The 18,239-nt window shown below is 42.6% G+C and overlaps 1 protein-coding gene across 1 annotated transcript in view; it reads left to right on the top strand.

The window, feature by feature from the left end:
* The window catches only part of ITPR1 (inositol 1,4,5-trisphosphate receptor type 1), a 329,901-nt gene that overhangs the window by 112,032 nt on the left and 199,630 nt on the right, over positions 1-18,239 (top strand). Inside the window, exons 5-6 of the mRNA XM_082638311.1 lie at positions 8,834-8,949; positions 17,554-17,640. Of these exons, the coding sequence (XP_082494437.1) occupies positions 8,834-8,949; positions 17,554-17,640 (203 nt within the window). The remainder of the gene's footprint in view (positions 1-8,833; positions 8,950-17,553; positions 17,641-18,239) is intronic.

Raw genomic sequence — 18,239 nt, 5'->3', positions numbered from 1 at the left:
TCAGGTCTTAGGGCTCTGGGGCGCCTTGGGGATCATCTGTTTTCCAGGGAAGATGTGTGGACACAGAGAGCTTTAGTAACCTGGCTGTGGCTTCTTGGCTAGTGAGTGGTGGAGCCAGGGCTGGAACCTGGGTTTCCAGATTCCTTGTCTCTTATTGTTTTTGGCATTTTTGTTACTCTACGGGTCAGCTCGGACTTTTGGTTGCAAACAGCAGAAACTGACTCACGTAAGCCAAGAGGAAACTGTTGAAAGACTATCAGTCACTCGCAGAGTCAGCAGGGAACCAGACTCAGGTGCTGGGGGAGGCAGGCTCTGGACATTTCCCGTGGACACATCCGGCACCGCTCCCACGAGCAGTTTTTGTTTTTTTTCTTTTTCTTTTGAGGAATCTATTTTATTTAACTTGTTGAATTAATTGGCATAAATATTCCCTTATTATCCTTTTTCCACACGCAGTCTCGAACTGGCCCTGGGACTTTGTATCCATCTGTCCAGGTGCAGAGTCCAGGGCAGAGGCTCCAACTGTCCAAGCGAAGGCAGATACCTGTGTTGGGGCTGCCTCTAGAGGGAACTCCTGGTCCCTTTTGTCTTCCACAATTGGAAGAGTCCTTGCCTTCCCAACTAAGTTTTTACTTCTCTGATCTTTATTCAAAAAGGTAAATAAAAATTTAATTGGCCAAGCTAAAGTAGGTCAAAAAGGGCAGTTTCTCCCTACATTTCTCGTTTTTAATGTGTTTGTGAATGATGGTCCTGCAACCAGGTAAGATGATAAAGGTACAGGAGAGCAACCTTGGGAGTCCTCAGTCTGAGTTTTCTACTCAGAAAAAGCATCTGGTCACCTTAATGGGAAAAAAATTACCTTGTTGTCCTTTGTCTCTCAGGAACAATGTCTGTGTTTTCTGTAGACAGGTAATGGAAGGTTGATTTGGCAGTCCCTATTGGAAAATGTCACTGGACTTCAAAGGGCTTCTTCTGTCCTGGCTTGGGAAATGTGATTCGCATGCAACAGACACAACAATGTGATGTACTGGTTTCCTCTTACTGAACTGGACTTAATTACTTGTTTATGGAAGGCTTTTGTTGGAAATAGGAGTAGGTTTTCCTTTTGTGAACTGCCTTGAAGAGCATTCTTCCACCTTGAGTACCCACTCACTGATTGAGTACTCATTCACTGCTCCCATATTTACTGAAAGCACCAGGGACAGGATGATACAGAAGGCAGATAAGCTCTACCCTCGTGAAATTGTTTGTCCAGTAAGTTTGAGTTGGGAAAGTCCTTAAAATCCAACAATTTTGTTTTCCCCTTTCATTGCTTCTTTGAAATCTTAACTCCCTTGGTGGGGAATTAACATTCTCCTTTCTCTTTGTTAATCATATTGTCTGCTCCTTCTGAATTTTTTATTCTGTTGCCTCTTTTTCAAAAGAAGCCAAGACATGTACGATCAACACTTAAATTTTTCATATTTGAGCTCATGTAAATCTACTCTTGATTTCTCCCTATATAAAATTGCGTTTATATATACTCACTGAATGAAGAATATAAAAAAAATGATAGCTTGTTGACTGTTTGTCTCTTTGATCAGGAGGTGGGTTAGAAGAGCTCAAATTCTGTGTGATGAGGGACTGTGTTTGCCTCGTTAACTGCAGCCACATCAGCCAGTGGATGGGGTAAGAGACAGTGAAACGGGTGCTTGGCAACCTGGAGGACAGACTGCAGCAGGGGTTGCTTAGGTCCACAGCAAACTCATTTCTTCTTCCTGGGCACTCGACTGAAGGGCATTTCTTAGCTCCTGGCGTCATGGGGGTGGGGGGATCATGTGATTGATTATCACTGATGGTCTGTGAGCACAAGTTTAATGTTGCTTCCAGGCCAGTGCGCTCAAGAGCAGATGTGCCTTCTCATCGCCCTTTTTCCTAGAGCATCCTTCTACATGTGGAAGTGCGAGATCTGGTGACCTGGGAGAGATTTCTTTGGAATGTTTGCCCAGCAGAGAATTGCTGAATTATATGTTAGAGGTTATGTGCGCATTCCTTTGTAGCCACACTGAGCAATAGTGCAGAAAGGTTTCTACGTCCCCTCTGATCCTTGTTATTATCCAGCTTGTTGCCTTTTGTCACCCTGTAGTGTAAAGTGATATCTCACTATGCTATTGAACAGTGATTTAGTATAAAAAGGTCATTTTTAAAAGTTAAAGATTTTCATTGATACATGGGTTGGAGGGAGAACTGCTTCATAGATACAGGGTTTACTCTTGGGAGTGAAGAAAATGTTTTGGAACTAAATAGAGGTGGTGGTTGTACAACACTGGGAATGTACTAAATGCCACAGAATTGTTCATTTGAAAATGGTTAATTTTATGTTATGTGCATTGAACTTAAAAAAGTCAAATATTGATAAAATGCAGAATAAAAATAACGGTCTTATGTCTGACACCTCACGATTTCCCACTTTTCTGAGGCAACAATTGAAAACATTTTAACATTTTATTCTGGTATTTACCACTGTATTTCTAGATGATGTGTGTCTCTTCATATCTGTAGATGAATTTATCTTAAATATCACCTGTTCACTTCCTGGTATTATACGTGACGGTGGCTTCCGACACTTTCCTGCTCCCCCTCCACCCTCCCATGAAAGTTGTATTACTTTTTTTGGCTAAATTAATAGTTGGTCTTAGATTTTTATGAGCTGTGTCAATATTGTTCACCATTGAGCTAAACACATACTACATTTTATCAATAGTACACAGCTTTTCCCTGGAGTTCTTAATAATCTCATTTGTCCTGATTTGCCTAGCTCTTTTTTTTTTTTTTTTTGCGGTACGCGGGCCTCTCACTGTTGTGGCCTCTCCCATTGCGGAGCACAGGCTCCGGACGCGCAGGCTCAGTGGCCATGGCTCACGGGCCCAGCCGCTCCGCGGCACGTGGGATCCTCCCGGACCGGGGCACGAACCCGTGTCCCCTGCATCGGCAGGCGGACTCTCAACCACTGCGCCACCAGGGAAGCCCTGCCTAACTCTTTTGTAGCACTTACTAGTGTTCTCTCCCTCTGCAAGCCTCATCACGCTTCCATGTGGCAGGCGGAGGGGATGAGCCATCACTCCTGGGCCTCAGCCCATGGGCCCTTTGTCCCTGTTCCAGGTTGGGCAGTGATGCCCTGCACAGTGTCATCACGGGGTCCTGAGCCTCTCCAGGGTTCCTCAGGGCAAATAAGCTTGCTTCTCACTGGTACCCTCACTGTAGATACCTCCCTCCGTCTCTCAAGTTCCACCTCTCCATCCTCTTTCCATCTTCATTTATTCCAAAAGAAGGATTTGAGTTTCTCAGAAGATGAAGTTGCATTTTTTTGTTTTTAATGTTCATGGTGTTGGCGTTTTTTGTTGGGGGAGGGGAAAAGGAGAGGAAAGGTCTTTATTCTGCCCTCTGAAAACTATGAATCAAGTTCAAGCTTTTGTAAGCCTCAATTAACATATTCTCTAGGTTTGGTTACATCTCCCTAGCCAAGATGAGTCGCTGCATTGCATTTGTCGTACCGATTTCCTCAACTCTCTTCTCCAGTACCCCCATCCTTCTCTTCTTCTGCCTCTAACCCCTTAAATTACTGACTGTCCTGTATTTTCAACCTGCTAGTTGACCAATGGCCCACTGAACATTTCAGCTTGCTTGTTTCATAGGCATCTCAAACCAAGCAAAGCCAAAATAAGATTCTTGATTTCTCCTATTCTCCTCTAAATCCGCCCCCTCCCAGGCTTCCCTTTCTTAGGAGGTACCATCACCAAGAAGAAAGCTCCTGTAGAAACAAAAACCAGGTTCTTCTTTGTTTAAAGCCCTTTGGTAGCTTCCCACAAGGACAAGCAGTGCCTCCCCGTGACCCACACAACCCTGCGTGATGTGGCCCCTGCTTGCTTCTCCAGACACGTCTCCTGCAACTCTCCTTCGTCCGCTACCCTCCAGCCCTTCTTTGCTCATTTATAACGTCCTGAAGATTTCCTTCCAGCTCGAAGCCTTCGCCCTTGCTGTTCCCTCTGCCTGGAAGGCGTTGCCTCTCCATTGTTACCAAAGCCCGGCTCCTTCTCACCCTGCAGCTCTCTGCTCAGAAGCCGTGGACGTGCCTTTCGTTGATGACTCCGTGTAAAGTGCTACTCCTCCACACCAGCCGTATTGGGCTGATAGATAATTCTCGTCTCCATAGTCCTTTAACTTGCTGTATACTTCAAGTTGTGTATTTGACTAGTTTTTCGCTGTCACTAGGGTTATACTAAGAAACTTGTGCACTGGGTTCACTGTTACAGTCTCAGCCCCCTGTACTGTGCCCAGCACATAGTAGGCACTTTAATAAGTAGTCATTGGGTTTATGAATAGACTGCTGGGGGCTCAAAGCTGGAAGTGACTTAAGAGGACAAACCTGATGTCGCTTCTGGAGACCTAGGGATTTCAGCACGTTTAAATCCTTAATACAATAACCATCTTTGTGCCACTACACTACTCCTAGCTCCTAGGTTACCAGAGAGTACAGAACAGACACGAGTCCCTGCCGTCAGGCACTTTACATTCTAGAGTTCAAAGTTCTAAGGATGCGGAGGACAGCAAGGAGATGGGGGGTTTCAGCCGTTCTTCTGGCAGACTTTATTCTCTGAGTCCCTGATGTGTGGCTCCCTCTGAGGTCGGCTTCTTGCTTTCTCACCCCGCTGGGGACCCCATTAAGGTGGCTTCCAAGCACACCTGTGGCTCCTCTTCCTCCTGTCTTTTCTTTTAAAAAAAAAAAAATTTATTTATTTATTTTTGGCTGTGTTGGGTCTTCGTTGCTGTGCGCCGGCTTTCTCTAGTTGTGGCGAGCGGGGCTACTGTTCGTTGCGGTGCGTGGGCTTCTCATTGTGGTGGCTTCTCTTGTTGCGGAGCATGGGCTCTAGAGTGCAGGCTCAGTAGTTGTGGTGCACGGGCTTAGTTGCTCCATGGAATGTGGGATCTTCCCGGACCAGGGCACGAACCCATGTCCCCTGCATTGGCAGGTGGATTCTTAAGCACTGCGCCACCAGATAAGTCCCCTCCTGTCTTTTCTTAACCAAGCACCACAAGTCCTAAGGTCATGGTTAATGCAGCTGCTAAGCAGTTGAGTGTTCTCCCTTCACATCATTCCAAGTTCTGGAATGCTCTTTATTTATTTACTTTTATAAATTTATTTATTTAGTTTATTTTCGGCTGCATTGGGTCTTTGTTGCTGCACGTGGGCTTTCTCTGGTTGCAGCGAGCGGGGACTACTGTTTGTTGCGGTGTGCGGGCTTCTCACTGTGGTGGCTTCTCTTGTTGCGGAGTACGGGCTCTAGGCTCACGGGCTTCAGTAGTTGTGGCTCGCAGCCTCAGTAGTTGTGGCTCACAGGCTCAGTAGTTGTGGTGCACAGGCTTAGTTGCTCCGCGGCATGTGGGATCTTCCTGGACCAGGAATCGAACCCGTGTCCCCTGCATTGGCAGGCGGATTCTTAAACACTGCGCCACCAGGAAAGTCCCTGGAATGCTCTTTAAACGATGGAAGATCAGCTGTGGCCTGTTTTCAGCCCATGTGCCCTTTAACACTTAACCCAGCCCCTCCATTCTGCTCACTTCTCCTTTGCTAGCCCAGTGTGGCATCTGCTAAAGCTTAGGAATATTCCAAAGTAATTTTTTGAAAGCTTAATTTAGTTTATTTTTTAAAAGCCTTGAAAAATCACTTGTCACGTAAGAGATCTTTGTGGCATTTCTTTGGGGCAAAATCAAAGCACAGTGTGTGTGTGTGTGTGTACATGCACATACATATACACACATACATACTTCCCCCAAATAAGTACAATTCTTCCACCGGATTCCCTATCTTTGTGCATTTCTATACTTAGCACAGTATTGGAATCCAGCAGAACTTTAACTTTGTCCTGCTGTGCCATCCAAATAGCAAAGGGCAATATAGAGCCGCTGAAGTGCAAAATTTCAGAAGGTTACTTTAACATCATATTTGAATTGCTTAATTTAATTTTCACTTTGAATCAGTTGCTAAGCAACCAGGAAGACAGGACAAAATCAGCAAGGCTAATTTGGTTTTGTTACTAGTATGTTAGCATCTCATATTTACATAGACAGTTGGTTGTAAAAATGCTTAATCCAGTACAATGCTCTGTTTTGCCCAAGAAAAATAGTTGGTGTGGAAGTTACAACAAGGCTTTGGTTGGATTGACAGTGCTTCAATTCACACTCTCATCTTAGGTGAATGGAAAGCTATGTGAAATTTGAGCCTGTGTGTAGTCCATTGGTTTGTTAGGTGGGTTATACCCACTGACAGTACCATCAACAGTTGTAAAATGGTACTTTCCACTGCATGTTAATCCCTTGGTGTTATAGATCCAGCTGGATCCTCAAATCAACTTAAGTCAGATTATGGGTCGGATGGGGTGGGATGCTAATGCATACCAGTTAGCCATCATCATATGAATTGTGCTGGAGGGAAAAATAATAGTTTTTCTCAATGTCTTCTTATTGATGAAAATTGAAATTATTAACCTCATTTAATCCATAAAAAGTTGTGTATCAGATATTAATACCAGTGACTTAAGTGTTTTGAATGGTTTTTTGGTATTAAGTCTTGTGATTATCAAGGAAGTCACCCTGGTCCTGCGCAAATGCCATCTTCTGTCTTGTGTCAAAGATAGGACATTTAACCCTGGCTGGTAGTCTCATGGTTGTATGTGATTGTTCTCAGGGTGAATGGGGAGTTCACATATATCAAAGCGGTAGAAAAACTGTGTCTTTCAGTGATGTCATGAAGTTGCCACTGATACAGCAAATAACACTGACCTGTGAGTTTCATTACAGATGGAGAGAGCGGCCCTATCTTTTAAACCAGTTTCCTGCCATGTCCTTTGTTCTCTAAAGACCTGGATAGCGTCTTTCATGTGCACTAACGATTACTTTCAGTAGATGGATTATATTCTTGATAAAGATGGATATCAGTGATCTTATATTTGTCTGGTAGCTGCTTGTGACTAGGTAGAAATATTTAGTGACGAAGGAGGTTACAGAAATGGGAAAGTACCTTTTATTTCTACAGTTAATTGATTAAAAATTATTTTCTGAACAGTGTCAAGTATTTGTGTGCACTGTACTTAGTAAAAGTTCATTGATTCCAACTAGAAGAAAGGGTGATCTGAATTAGAGGAAAGACTTAGTATCTGTGTCCTTGACAGTAAATGAATATTTTTTACTTTGAGATAGTTATTTGGCTAAGACAAAGACAGTCTTTAGCTGTTCAGTGTCCTTTCAGGGAATGTCTCAGTGAACAGATAAGAATAAGTGTACAGTTAGTAGATTAAGTTTTTTATAAAAGCTTGCTCTGATCTACTTTCAGGGTGCAGTTTTTCCAAATCTGGGTGTTCATTCCAAATTTATTAATTTTACTGTACAAATACCATTTGAAAATCCTGTATGTCAAAAGGTAAAATTTTCAGAGAGTGAGTATCAATTCTAGTATTAGTTTTTTAGAGCGGTTATTTGTAAACTTTTTCCATGGCATATCCCTATCAAAAATTTTTGACAAAAATACCCCTAAACTGTGTGTGTGTGTGTGTGTGTGTGTGTGTGTTTAAAAGTTATATACATGTGTCACTGTACGAATAGATTATATACATTATAAAAGCAAGCAGGAAAATATATGTTGATGAAAAAGATTAAGATTAGGCTTCCCTGGTGGCACAGTGGTTGAGAGTCCGCCTGCCGATGCAGGGGACACGGGTTCGTGCCCCGGTCTGGGGAGATCCCACAGGCCACCGAGCGGCTGGACCCGTGAGCCATGGCTGCTGAGCCTGCACGTATGGAGCCTGTGCTCCACAACAGGAGAGGCCACAACAGTGAGAGGCCTGCGTACCACCAAAAAAAAAAAAAAAAAAAAAAAAAAAAAGATTAAGGTTAAACAATAATGTGTCCTCTTAATCATGATTAGCATATTATCATGAATATCTTAAGGCACATGGCTGCTTTAAGGGCAACGTTCATCATTAGAGACAACATTTTAAGTGTTTTTTAAAACACTTTTTAATATCTGGGTGACTTTTTCTTCACATCTGGTTAGATCATCATTATTTTTCCTTTTTCTTGTTTGTGGGGTTTGCATTACTCCTCTCTTCGGTGTTTTGATTTCATTGCAGACATCTTTTGAAGCCACTAGTCCATTTTGTGAGTTAGTTCTACTACATAAAACAGTGTAAAATGTCATGACCCTAGGCATTCCTAAACAGAAGCACATCACCATGCACTGAGAGAGAGGGAGAAGACACAGAATGTCTCTGCAAGTTCATTTATTTTCTTCCTGCTTCCCAGAGAATCATCTGGTAAACAACACTCAAGAGACCATTGCCCATGGAGGTGCCTCCACATAAGCTTTTGTTTTTGTTTTTAAATGTAGTCGAATTGAAGTGAGTTGGATTTACATCCAGAAATGTTTGTATGTACTATTGCATACAGTGAGACTACTGCCCTTAAATTTGTCCATCATAAAGGAAAGGAGATAACTCTGGGGCAGCATTGAGAGCTCTGAATTTGGACTCTGAGTCCCAGCTCTGCCCCTAACTGGCTGTGTGACAATGGACATTTGACTTACTTTCTAGAAGTTTCATTTTCCTCATTTCTAACCTCACATAACGGTGGTGAGAATTAAAGGTCAAAGGAGAGGTTTGTAAAAGGGCCTTGTAACTTAGCATTTACACTTTCATGTAATTTATACTGCCTTATAGAAATAAAAGGGGAAAGTTTTTTTCCTAGGGTGAGTGTATATACTTCCTCAGTAACAGTTTTTACTTGTTTGTTTCACTTCTAGATTGCCTCTTTAAACTATGTCCCATGAATCGCTACTCCGCCCAGAAGCAGTTCTGGAAAGCTGCTAAGCCAGGGGCCAACAGCTCGACAGACGCAGTGCTGCTGAACAAACTACACGTACGTACTGGGACGGAGCTCCGCGGCGGGGTCTCATGAGCGGCCGTGGGCTGTGTCTGAGTGCAATGGGTCGGGAAGATGAGTTTTGCAGTCCTCTAGCTCTGGACACCAGCTTTCATACAGTCTTTGACAAAGGGCTAAAAGGGAGCTGACCCTAAGGAAAGGTGGGTCATAGTCATCCTGAGATGTCTTGAGAGTTTCTCTTTTCTCAGCCATACCCTTTCTGGGATGGCTTTAGGTACAGTACTGGTTATGAGCACAAGCTCAGGAAGCGAACTGCCTAGATTAGAATGCTAGCTTCACCACTCACTAACTGGACATCTTGGGTGAGTTACTTAGCCACTTTGTGCCTCTGTTACCTCGTCTGTAAAATGGGAATGATAATATCCACATCAAGATGTTGTTTTGAGGATTACATGAAATGAAACATAAAACACGTGAACAATGCCTGGCATGTGATAAGTGCTCAGAAAATTTTAGCTTTTATCATTGTATTTATCTTGTCTATTACTTGGCATATAAAAGAGATGCTCATTTCTACGGCTGATGTGCTTTGTGACCATAAGCAAATTTTTGAGCCTCTCTGAGCCTGTTTTTCCATCTGTTAAATGATGATATAATTCTTCTAGTGTCGAGATGATATAATTCTTCTGTGAGGCTAATCTGTGTGAAACTTCTTTGAGATGTGGAGAAGAAAGACATGACATATATCCACTGTGGTATTGAAATTGCAATCCATTCCCCATCCCCCTGTTCTGCTTTATTTTTCTCCACATCACTTATCATGATCTTTCTAATTTATTTATCAGCTCTCTACCCCTACTAGAATGTAAACTACTCACAGGCAGAAATTTGTGTCAGGTTTGCTCGTTGCTGTATCCCTCTTGCCTACAACATATGGTAGGCACTCAAATATTTACTAACTTAATTTAAAAAAAAAGCTCTTTCTTGAGACTTAGTGATGATAGCCGAGGATGTAGGGTATCTGTGAGCACGTGGGGCTCACGCTTGCTTTCTTTGTGACTAATGAATGACAAAGTCACAGCCAGCTGCACTGGGTAAGGTAGGGCCCATGGAAGGGACTCCTTTATTCAGCACACACTGTATTAGACAGGGGTGAGGGGCTCCAGGCATGATGAGAAGACCAGGTTCCTAGCCTCCTTGAGCTGATCCTCCAGTGTGAAGACACACAAGCACACATGGCCCTTAAAATGAAATGCAGACTTTGTGCCTGCTGGACCCTGCTTTCCCTCTGCGGCTTCTGAACCAGCTAGACTTGCTCTGTGTCCTTTCGTTTTATTTTTTTGAGCACCACAGACTCCTAACAGTCTCACGACCTTAGCGCTTGCGATTTGTCCTGTTGAGAACAGTCTTCTCCTGACTTTGCCTAAGCTAAGACCTCTGCCTCCTTCATCTCTCAGTTTAAGTCATCTCAGTGAGGTCTCTCCCCATCTCCTTATCTAAGCCATGTCTTGCTTGCTTTCCTCCGTCATAGCACCCTGTTTATATCTTCCTCTGCACTGATCAAAGTCTGCAGTTACATTTAAAAGTTCCCTTAATTAGCCTCTGTCACTCAGTAGAATGACGACACCACAAGATGAGGAGCAGTGCCTGTCTCGTTCACCACTGTATCCCCAGTGCATTGTAATAGTGTCTGGCACATAGTAGGTGCTCAAGAAATAGTTCTTGAATGAATGAGTGAGCACTGTGCTAGGTGATGGTGATAAAACTGTGACAGTATCGTAACCCTCTGGGAGCTTAATAGCTAATTAAGAATAAAGAGGTGGTGACACGACTGTAGCAAGTTCTATTGTAGGGCAAACCACCGAGGCTGTGGGAGCACCTAGAAGGGGCAGTCAAATCCGCTTTTGAGTGTAAGGATGGGTGATATGGTAGTCAGGGAGGGCTTTCTGGAGGAAGAGGAGGTGACAGGTAAGCCTCAGAGTGAGGCATCTGTGGGAGTAAGAGGGTAGGAGAGAAAAAGAAAACAATAGAAGCAAAGAGATGGCTTTGAAGGCTTCTGGGATTGCATCATTATTTTAATGGTTTTAGGGCAGATATTCTCAACCTCAGCAGACCCATTGCTCCCTCTGAATAGCAAATATTACGTAACTGTATAAACAGGAAATAAAATCTGTAAATAATATAATCTCCCAAAATACCAAAGTTTTGAAACTGAATTATAAAGGCAAAATAAAGGGAAAGTAATAAATTTTATAATTGTATACTTTATTAAGTTAATGCTCAGGCACAGTCACTCTGGAGGACATAAGGAAATAAATGCTTTTACCTATTTGTCTAGACCCCGTGAATGAGGCAGCTGAAGACTGTGGCCAATGTAGGTCTATAGTACCGGTGACCCAAAAAGCATGTTTTCCATAACATGGTGTTCCAAAATGGTCCGCTGCTCTTGGTAATGTTACTAAGAATGCGAGGTACACGCTTCTCTTTATTAAATAACACTCCCATTTTTGGAAAAGGTGTTAATAATGTTATTAATTGAACTATGCAGATCCATGCTTTGTGTTCACGTGTAAAGTGGAGTTAGGGGTTTGGCTGAGAAATTGCAGCTTTTTAAGCCGTGTGACTGTCCACTGGAATACCAAATTGTGTGGGAAGAATGATGCTTCTTCCTTGCACAGGACTGGGCTCTACATTTCAGGGCATCCAGCATCCCTGGCTCTTGTCCATGGAGTATGAGTAGCGATCCCCTCCTTCCCCAATCATGTGAGGATCCAGGACGCCCCCAGAGTCTGTACTGGGAGCATGGGAATCGAGTTGAATGGGTAGGAAAGGTTGCTCAATTCTGCACGTCTCCTGGCAGAGCCATTTAGCACATACGCCTGTGGGGTTGTCTTGGTGGAGGGAGTGTGGCCTTAGCAGTCCTGCGGCCCCTGTTCTCGGATGAAATTGATTCTGTCCACTGAGGTATTCTTAGTCCGTCTCAAACCCTTTCTTCTCCTACGCTTTTTACAGCTGTAGTTGTAAATTCAGATTCCTCATGGCCAAGCAGGAAGCCAGTTGGAACCAAGAGGCCTTGGTGGTCTGGGTTGCTAAGGGGAGTGTGCCTGTGTGCCGGTCTAGGGGGCAGCTCCGCTTCCCTGCCATTGCTGCGTGGGAAGGTGGGCCAGGAACTGCCGCCACATCATCTGCTTCTTCAAGAGAAGCTAAAATCCATGCTTTGATGTGTCATCTCCCAATTTTTAAAAAATGTTGGCAGCTACTTCCCTTAAAGTTTAAAACATAACACTCAACACCAATACAGGAATGGCTCAGCAGTATGGCGTCCTCTGGCCAACTATTCTCAGCCTGTGATACGTGTGTTGTTTCATCAGCAGTTCCTTTTCCCGCCCCTTGCCACAAATGAACCATGAAAAAACCACAGAGTTGGAAAAGGCGACCCTAAAGGTGACCAGGAACTTTGAACTCCTTACTAAAATAAACCATAAATTCTCTCTTTCATGCTGTTTTTGTTTTAAATAAATTTTAAAAGGAAACCAGCACTGTCTCCTGATTCAGGATCACTGACATGACTTGCAGGTCTTGGCTGTAACTTTGTGCAGTTCCTGCTTTCCTGCTTGGCTGGACCTTTTTTTCCCCCTCTTGTGTCTGAAAGTCATCCACATGTTCTAGTGCCGTCATTAAAATGTTGTATTTTGGGCAGCCACTTGCCTTTGGGGGCGGACGGCCAGTCTCCAGTGGGTTTTCATTTTTATTTTTGTCAGCTACTGTGGAGCACCCCAGTCAAAGGTCAGATTATTTTAAATTAATGCCATTTAAGGAATTAGTCGTCTAGACCAGTTGACTTCCTTTTGACTAGGATAAGCAACATGCCACCAACTCCCTGAAGGACAATGACATCTAGTGGCTGGTTGCTATGTGTGTCTGTTCATTCTGAGAGAATAAATGGATTCTAACTCCCCTGGTCGTGATTTCCCAAGACTCTTGGCAGAATGAGGTTCCCCCATCTGCAAATCACATAATTTGTTCTACAGCCCTCGACTGCCATTCCCTGACAGCATTTATACCTGTTAACTTGAAACAACACCTACATTGTTTTTGGTTCTGAGAAATGGTCCGTTACCTTAAGCCGTAGTTTCTACAAGCTAGGAGGAACCAGAGGAGTAAGGAGTCTTTATTGTCATCTGAAGCCTGGGTCCTGCCTTGCTTGTTTCCAGAAGCCTTAAAATTTATGTTAGATACTTCAGAGCTTGTTGACCTTAAATAAGGTTCTCCACCGTTCCAGTGACGTCTCTGTAGTAATTTAATAATGTTTTCTCCATTTCTGAAATAAAATAACAGGTGACTGTGATGGGGTTGACCTTGATGTTGCTTAGGGAGCATCGTAATGTCTGTGGTGATTCATGGTGGTAGAGACCATAGCAGAGAGCGTGATTTCTCCCTTAGAAATTCAGAACTGTCCGCAACCCATTGTGTAAGGGAAAAGAGCAACAGGTACTTAAATTATTGGGATTTTTAAATATTGAAAAGATAACACATTTAAGATGGCTTTTTAAAAATCTAGGCTTCTTGCCACAGAGGTACAATGAAGGTGTTTCTGAAGTGAGTATTGTAGGAGGTGAGCTCCAAAGTATACATGAGTAAGAAAAGGAAAAAAAAAATGACCTCTAGGGCTTCCCTGGTGGCGCAGTGGTTGAGAGTCCGCCTGCCGATGCAGGGGACACAGGTTTGTGCCCCGGTCCGGGAGGATCCCACATGCCGTGGAGCGGCTGGGCCCGTGAGCCGTGGCCGCTGAGCCTGCGCATCCAGAGCCTGTGCTCCGCAACGGGAGAGGCCACAGCAGTGAGAGGCCCGCGTACCGGGGGAAAAAAAAAAAAAAGACCTCTAAACCTTAATCCTGAAAGATAATCTTGGTATGTGCCCCAGTCTCCCATCCCCTATTTTATTCCTTTATCTCTCTATTTTAAAATATTAATGGGGGCATGCCATCTCACTTTCTTCCTTTTTTTTTTTCTTTTTGGCGGTGCCAAAAAAAAATCTTAGTTCCCTGGCCAGGGATTGAACCCATGCCCCTTGCATTGGAAGCATGGGGTCTTAACCACTGGGCCGCCAGGGAAGTCCCTCACTTCTCTTTCTTTCATCTGCTTTTTTTCCCACTTAATATGTCATAAATAAATAGGTAGCTCTGTATTTTTAATGGCTACTTGATTACTCCATGATATAGCAGTATTGTAATTTTAGACAGCCAATCCCTATGGGGGGAGGAGGTATTCAGGATTCTGACAGTTTTTGCCATTCCCCCCCAAAATAAATGATGGTTATGGCCTTGTGCACATGCCAGATTATCTTCTTAGAGAAACTCCTAGAAATGGGATTGCTAAATCAAAATTATGCCCGTTGAAAAACCTTTTGGTAGATATTGCTGGATTATTCTTTAGAAAGGTTATACAAATTCACTGTCTTACAGTGTGGGCTCCTCTTTAGAATATACTTGAGGGATTTAATAGACCAGATCTAATTTTTTCAAAGGTGAAAGCAGCCTTGATCAGTGGGCCCAGATATTGTCTGTACTGTACTTCCTTTTTTAAAATTTTATTTTTTAAAATTAATTTTTATTGGAGTATAGTTGATTTAAAATGTTGTGTTAGTTTTACTTCCTTTTTTATCAACCTTTTGAACTAAAAATCATGATGGATTTTTTTTCTGAAAGCCAAATTATATGTCAGTTATATCAGTAAAACTGGGGGAAGGGAACAAATTTGGTTTTGTGGAGGAGTTATCTAAAGACTGATTTGTGAACTCAAATGAACACATATATAGTATTTGTACACTTAGTAAAAGGTGAAGTGAGTGGGAGAGTTTTCTCCTTAAACAAAGGGCGCTTATAGGAAAAGTGAATTCTTAGAATGGTCCATAAGCTTAATGCATGGAATGTTTGTTTAGTATATGTAGGCTTGGTCATCATTAAACCTTTTAATGGAGTTTTCAGATGTGATATTTGATATTCTTAGATATTTATTCTCCAGTTGTGTATTTTCTGTCCTAATTTTATCTTTTGTATGTTTGTACACGAATGACCTTTAATCTTTGGAGCTGCTGGTGTTTAATTAGTCTTAAATATGAAATATGTGTCTTCTTGGTGACTAATCCGACATTTCCTTTTAGATATGCCAGTGACCACTGGATTACCACTTGTGTACTTAGTCTGAGCGTAGGTAGGAACTTAATATTTTAGATTAATATTTCTTAGATTGAAGCCACTGGAAATTCTCGAGAGTAAGAGGAATATCCATGAGAATTTTCCCTCTTAAACAGGAGCCCTTATATCATTTAAGTTCAAGACACAGTACTTTATAATTTTCTCAAGGTGAATCCTTTTGGTGTGGTGTTTCGAGCAGAGAAAGTTTGTATTTGTTTGTTGGGAAATGTTGTTTTATTTTACTGAATTCCTTGATTCCCCCCCCCTTTGACATTTTTTTGCTTTCTCAACTTTCCTGTCCTTATTAGCTGAGGACTGCTTAGCAGAAAGAATAAATGGCTCTCTGCAAAGTACAAACCTGCCTTCCAACTGAATTCAGTCCAGTGTTTTTTTTTTCTTTTTTTTTTTAAACTACCTGCAGAACCTGTGGGTACTGTAGAGCTGTTTGGATAGGGTACAGCTCAGGCATGAAAATAGGGAGAACGGAGGTGGGAGGAAGGGATGGGGAGGTTTATGGAGGGGAAGAGAGGGTGGGGGATAGCCATGCCTAGGGCGGTCTGGATGCCAAGGATGGCCATGGTGTCTGCGCTGGTATTATTTCTGGATGTGTCTTGAACCCAGTGGCTATTACCTTTTTGTAACTGAGAATAGCAGACTGGTAACTAATTCCGAAAGAGAAAGAGGGAAGCCTCTGAATAGACCATTGTTTTAAAGGGTTGAGACACATGCTACAAACTTGCAGTCATCCACACAAACGTCGGCAAATCCTTACCCTCCTATAAATGTGGTTTCTTTTTAGTTTAGGATTGCTTCCTGCAACTTATTTTTCTCAAAAGATGTTCCTTCCTAAAAATACCTATACTCCAGGTAGAGGTGGAGCGAATGCTGAATTTGAAGGAAACTGAAAGATTCTTCGCCCACCCACCTTAGTTCACCTTTTGAAGTTTTCATTAGAACATTTCTTAGTTACAGAAACTTGTGTATAACAATGGTTAAAATTTATTGAATGCCTGTTTTGTGTCTGGTATGCATTTTCTGTAATCTCTATGATTAGGGAGAAAAAAGGCTTGTATTGTCCTCATTTTGTGGATGAGAATGCTGAGTGAGGCTTGGTGAGATTAAACGACTTGGCCAAGATGATAAAGCTGGTCTGTGGTGGAACCAAGACCAAGTCCAGAAGGGTTGTGTGGAAATGCGGATGTGTTCCCTGGGAAAGAAGCCCATTAACCCACTGGCATCTGGTAGCATCTTGCCTCAAGGCAAGGGGAGACTCTACGAAGAGAACATTGGAAACGATTCTGAAGTACATCATTGGTCATCATCATGCTTCTGTCACCCATCAGATTAGATGCCGTACTTCTTCCATTATTTTTCTTTTGTTTTACTTAGTCTGGGTTTGGGAATCAGAGATTGGAACAGCAGTTTAATTGCCTAGGATGAAACTAGTTCCCCTTGAGTGTGGTTATAATATGCTAACAGACTTGCAGAGCTACACAGGTGAACGAAGGAAAGATGGCTGTGCGGGTTGGTGGCCTTGGCAAACTGTTATGGGAACCCTCTATTTGGTTTTACCATGTTCCCTGGCCTGCCAGAGCTGCACTAGTAATGTCTCCAGCCTCATTTGTGAATGTGTAAATCTGGAGTTAACCCAAATGTGGGTTTGAGGATTATCTCTTACTTACTTAATAGATGTGTAATTTTTTAAAAAAATGACATTATTAAGCAAAATTTCAAATATACACAGTAGTAGAGAAAATAGTACTCCTTTTGTACCCATTCAACTAGCTGTTCAGTGTCGACCAAACTTTTTCATCTCTCTGAGTCTGTTTCTTCTTTATTAAATTGGGATAATGATCTTCTCCTCAGGGAACTACTGTGAAAATTAAATAAATTATAATTGGTATGTAACAATAATAGCTAGCACTCCATGAATGCCGCAGTGATGAGATACCGTGCTGTGTGATTCCTGTGAGGTGAAGGTACTATTTTTATTTTCATTTTACAAAAGAGGAAACTGAGGCTTGCAAAGATGTTAAATAACACATTCCAGGTCACAAAACCAGTATTTAAATCCTGTTTTATTTTAGTCCAAAGCTATAAAGAAGACCTGTACAAATTATAAAAGGGCTATGCAAATTCCCTTCCAACCCTACCCTATTTTCTTTAAAAATACATAAGCTTGTGACTTAGTCTTACCCTAACCAGATGTCCATGAATTCCTTAAAAAATGAATACATTTTTGAAAAGCCAAGAAGGCCAGCAAACAAGGCATAGTGGGTTGGATTCTTGAATCCCTTGCTCATTGCACTTAGCCTCAGGGTGTACTTAGGTATTTGCTTATTTCTGTGGTTCTTGTATGAACTGACTATATTGCTTTTGCCTTGCGGCAGAGAAATATATAACCCATTGTTTCTTTGTGACCCATCTTCCTCCTCTATGTACAGCATGCTGCAGACTTGGAAAAGAAGCAGAATGAGACAGAAAACAGGAAATTGCTGGGGACCGTGATCCAGTATGGCAACGTGATCCAGGTGGGTCAAAGCCGCTGTTCTGTCGTGGAGCTGAACCTTCACAAAGAGTGAAACGAAAAACAAGCACACGAAACCCGGTTTGGACAGATAGGACTCCGTGGAAACAGCCAGTTTATTGCAAAAGGTCTAGCATTTCTTGTGATGTGGGCTGGACTCTTGGGCTTTTAGTTGGTTCTTTCTCAGTGCAAGAGTCCACTTCTCTCCTCTGTCCTGTTCATTTAAAATCTGTCCACATTTTTTAGATGGGAGGCTCCCTCTCTGAAGAGGAGCCTGGCTGTTGCGCTTTGGCCTAACTTGCATTGCTTGAAAGTTCTTCATATTTGGTAAAAATTGGTTCAAGAGCTGGTCGCCAGAAGTAATAAGAGCAATTCTGTACCTTCAGGTAGAATATTTGATGATAGGTCTCATGTCTTACATCACGGGTTGTGAGGTTTACTTGTTTATATCTGGTACCTTCAAATTTGACAGGATAAAACAAAATTTAAGAAACAGCTACAGGGCTTCCCTGGTGGCGCAGTGGTTGAGAGTCCGCCTGCCGATGCAGGGGACACGGGTTCGTGCCCCAGTCTGGGAGGATCCCGCATGCCGTGGAGTGGCTG

This window comes from Mesoplodon mirus (assembly GCF_964341445.2).
Source record: "Mesoplodon mirus genome assembly, chromosome: 12".
Taxonomy (NCBI): Eukaryota; Metazoa; Chordata; class Mammalia; order Artiodactyla; family Ziphiidae; genus Mesoplodon; species Mesoplodon mirus.
The sequence above is the reverse complement of the archived record's forward strand: the minus strand, read 5'-3'. Positions and strand labels throughout refer to the sequence as shown.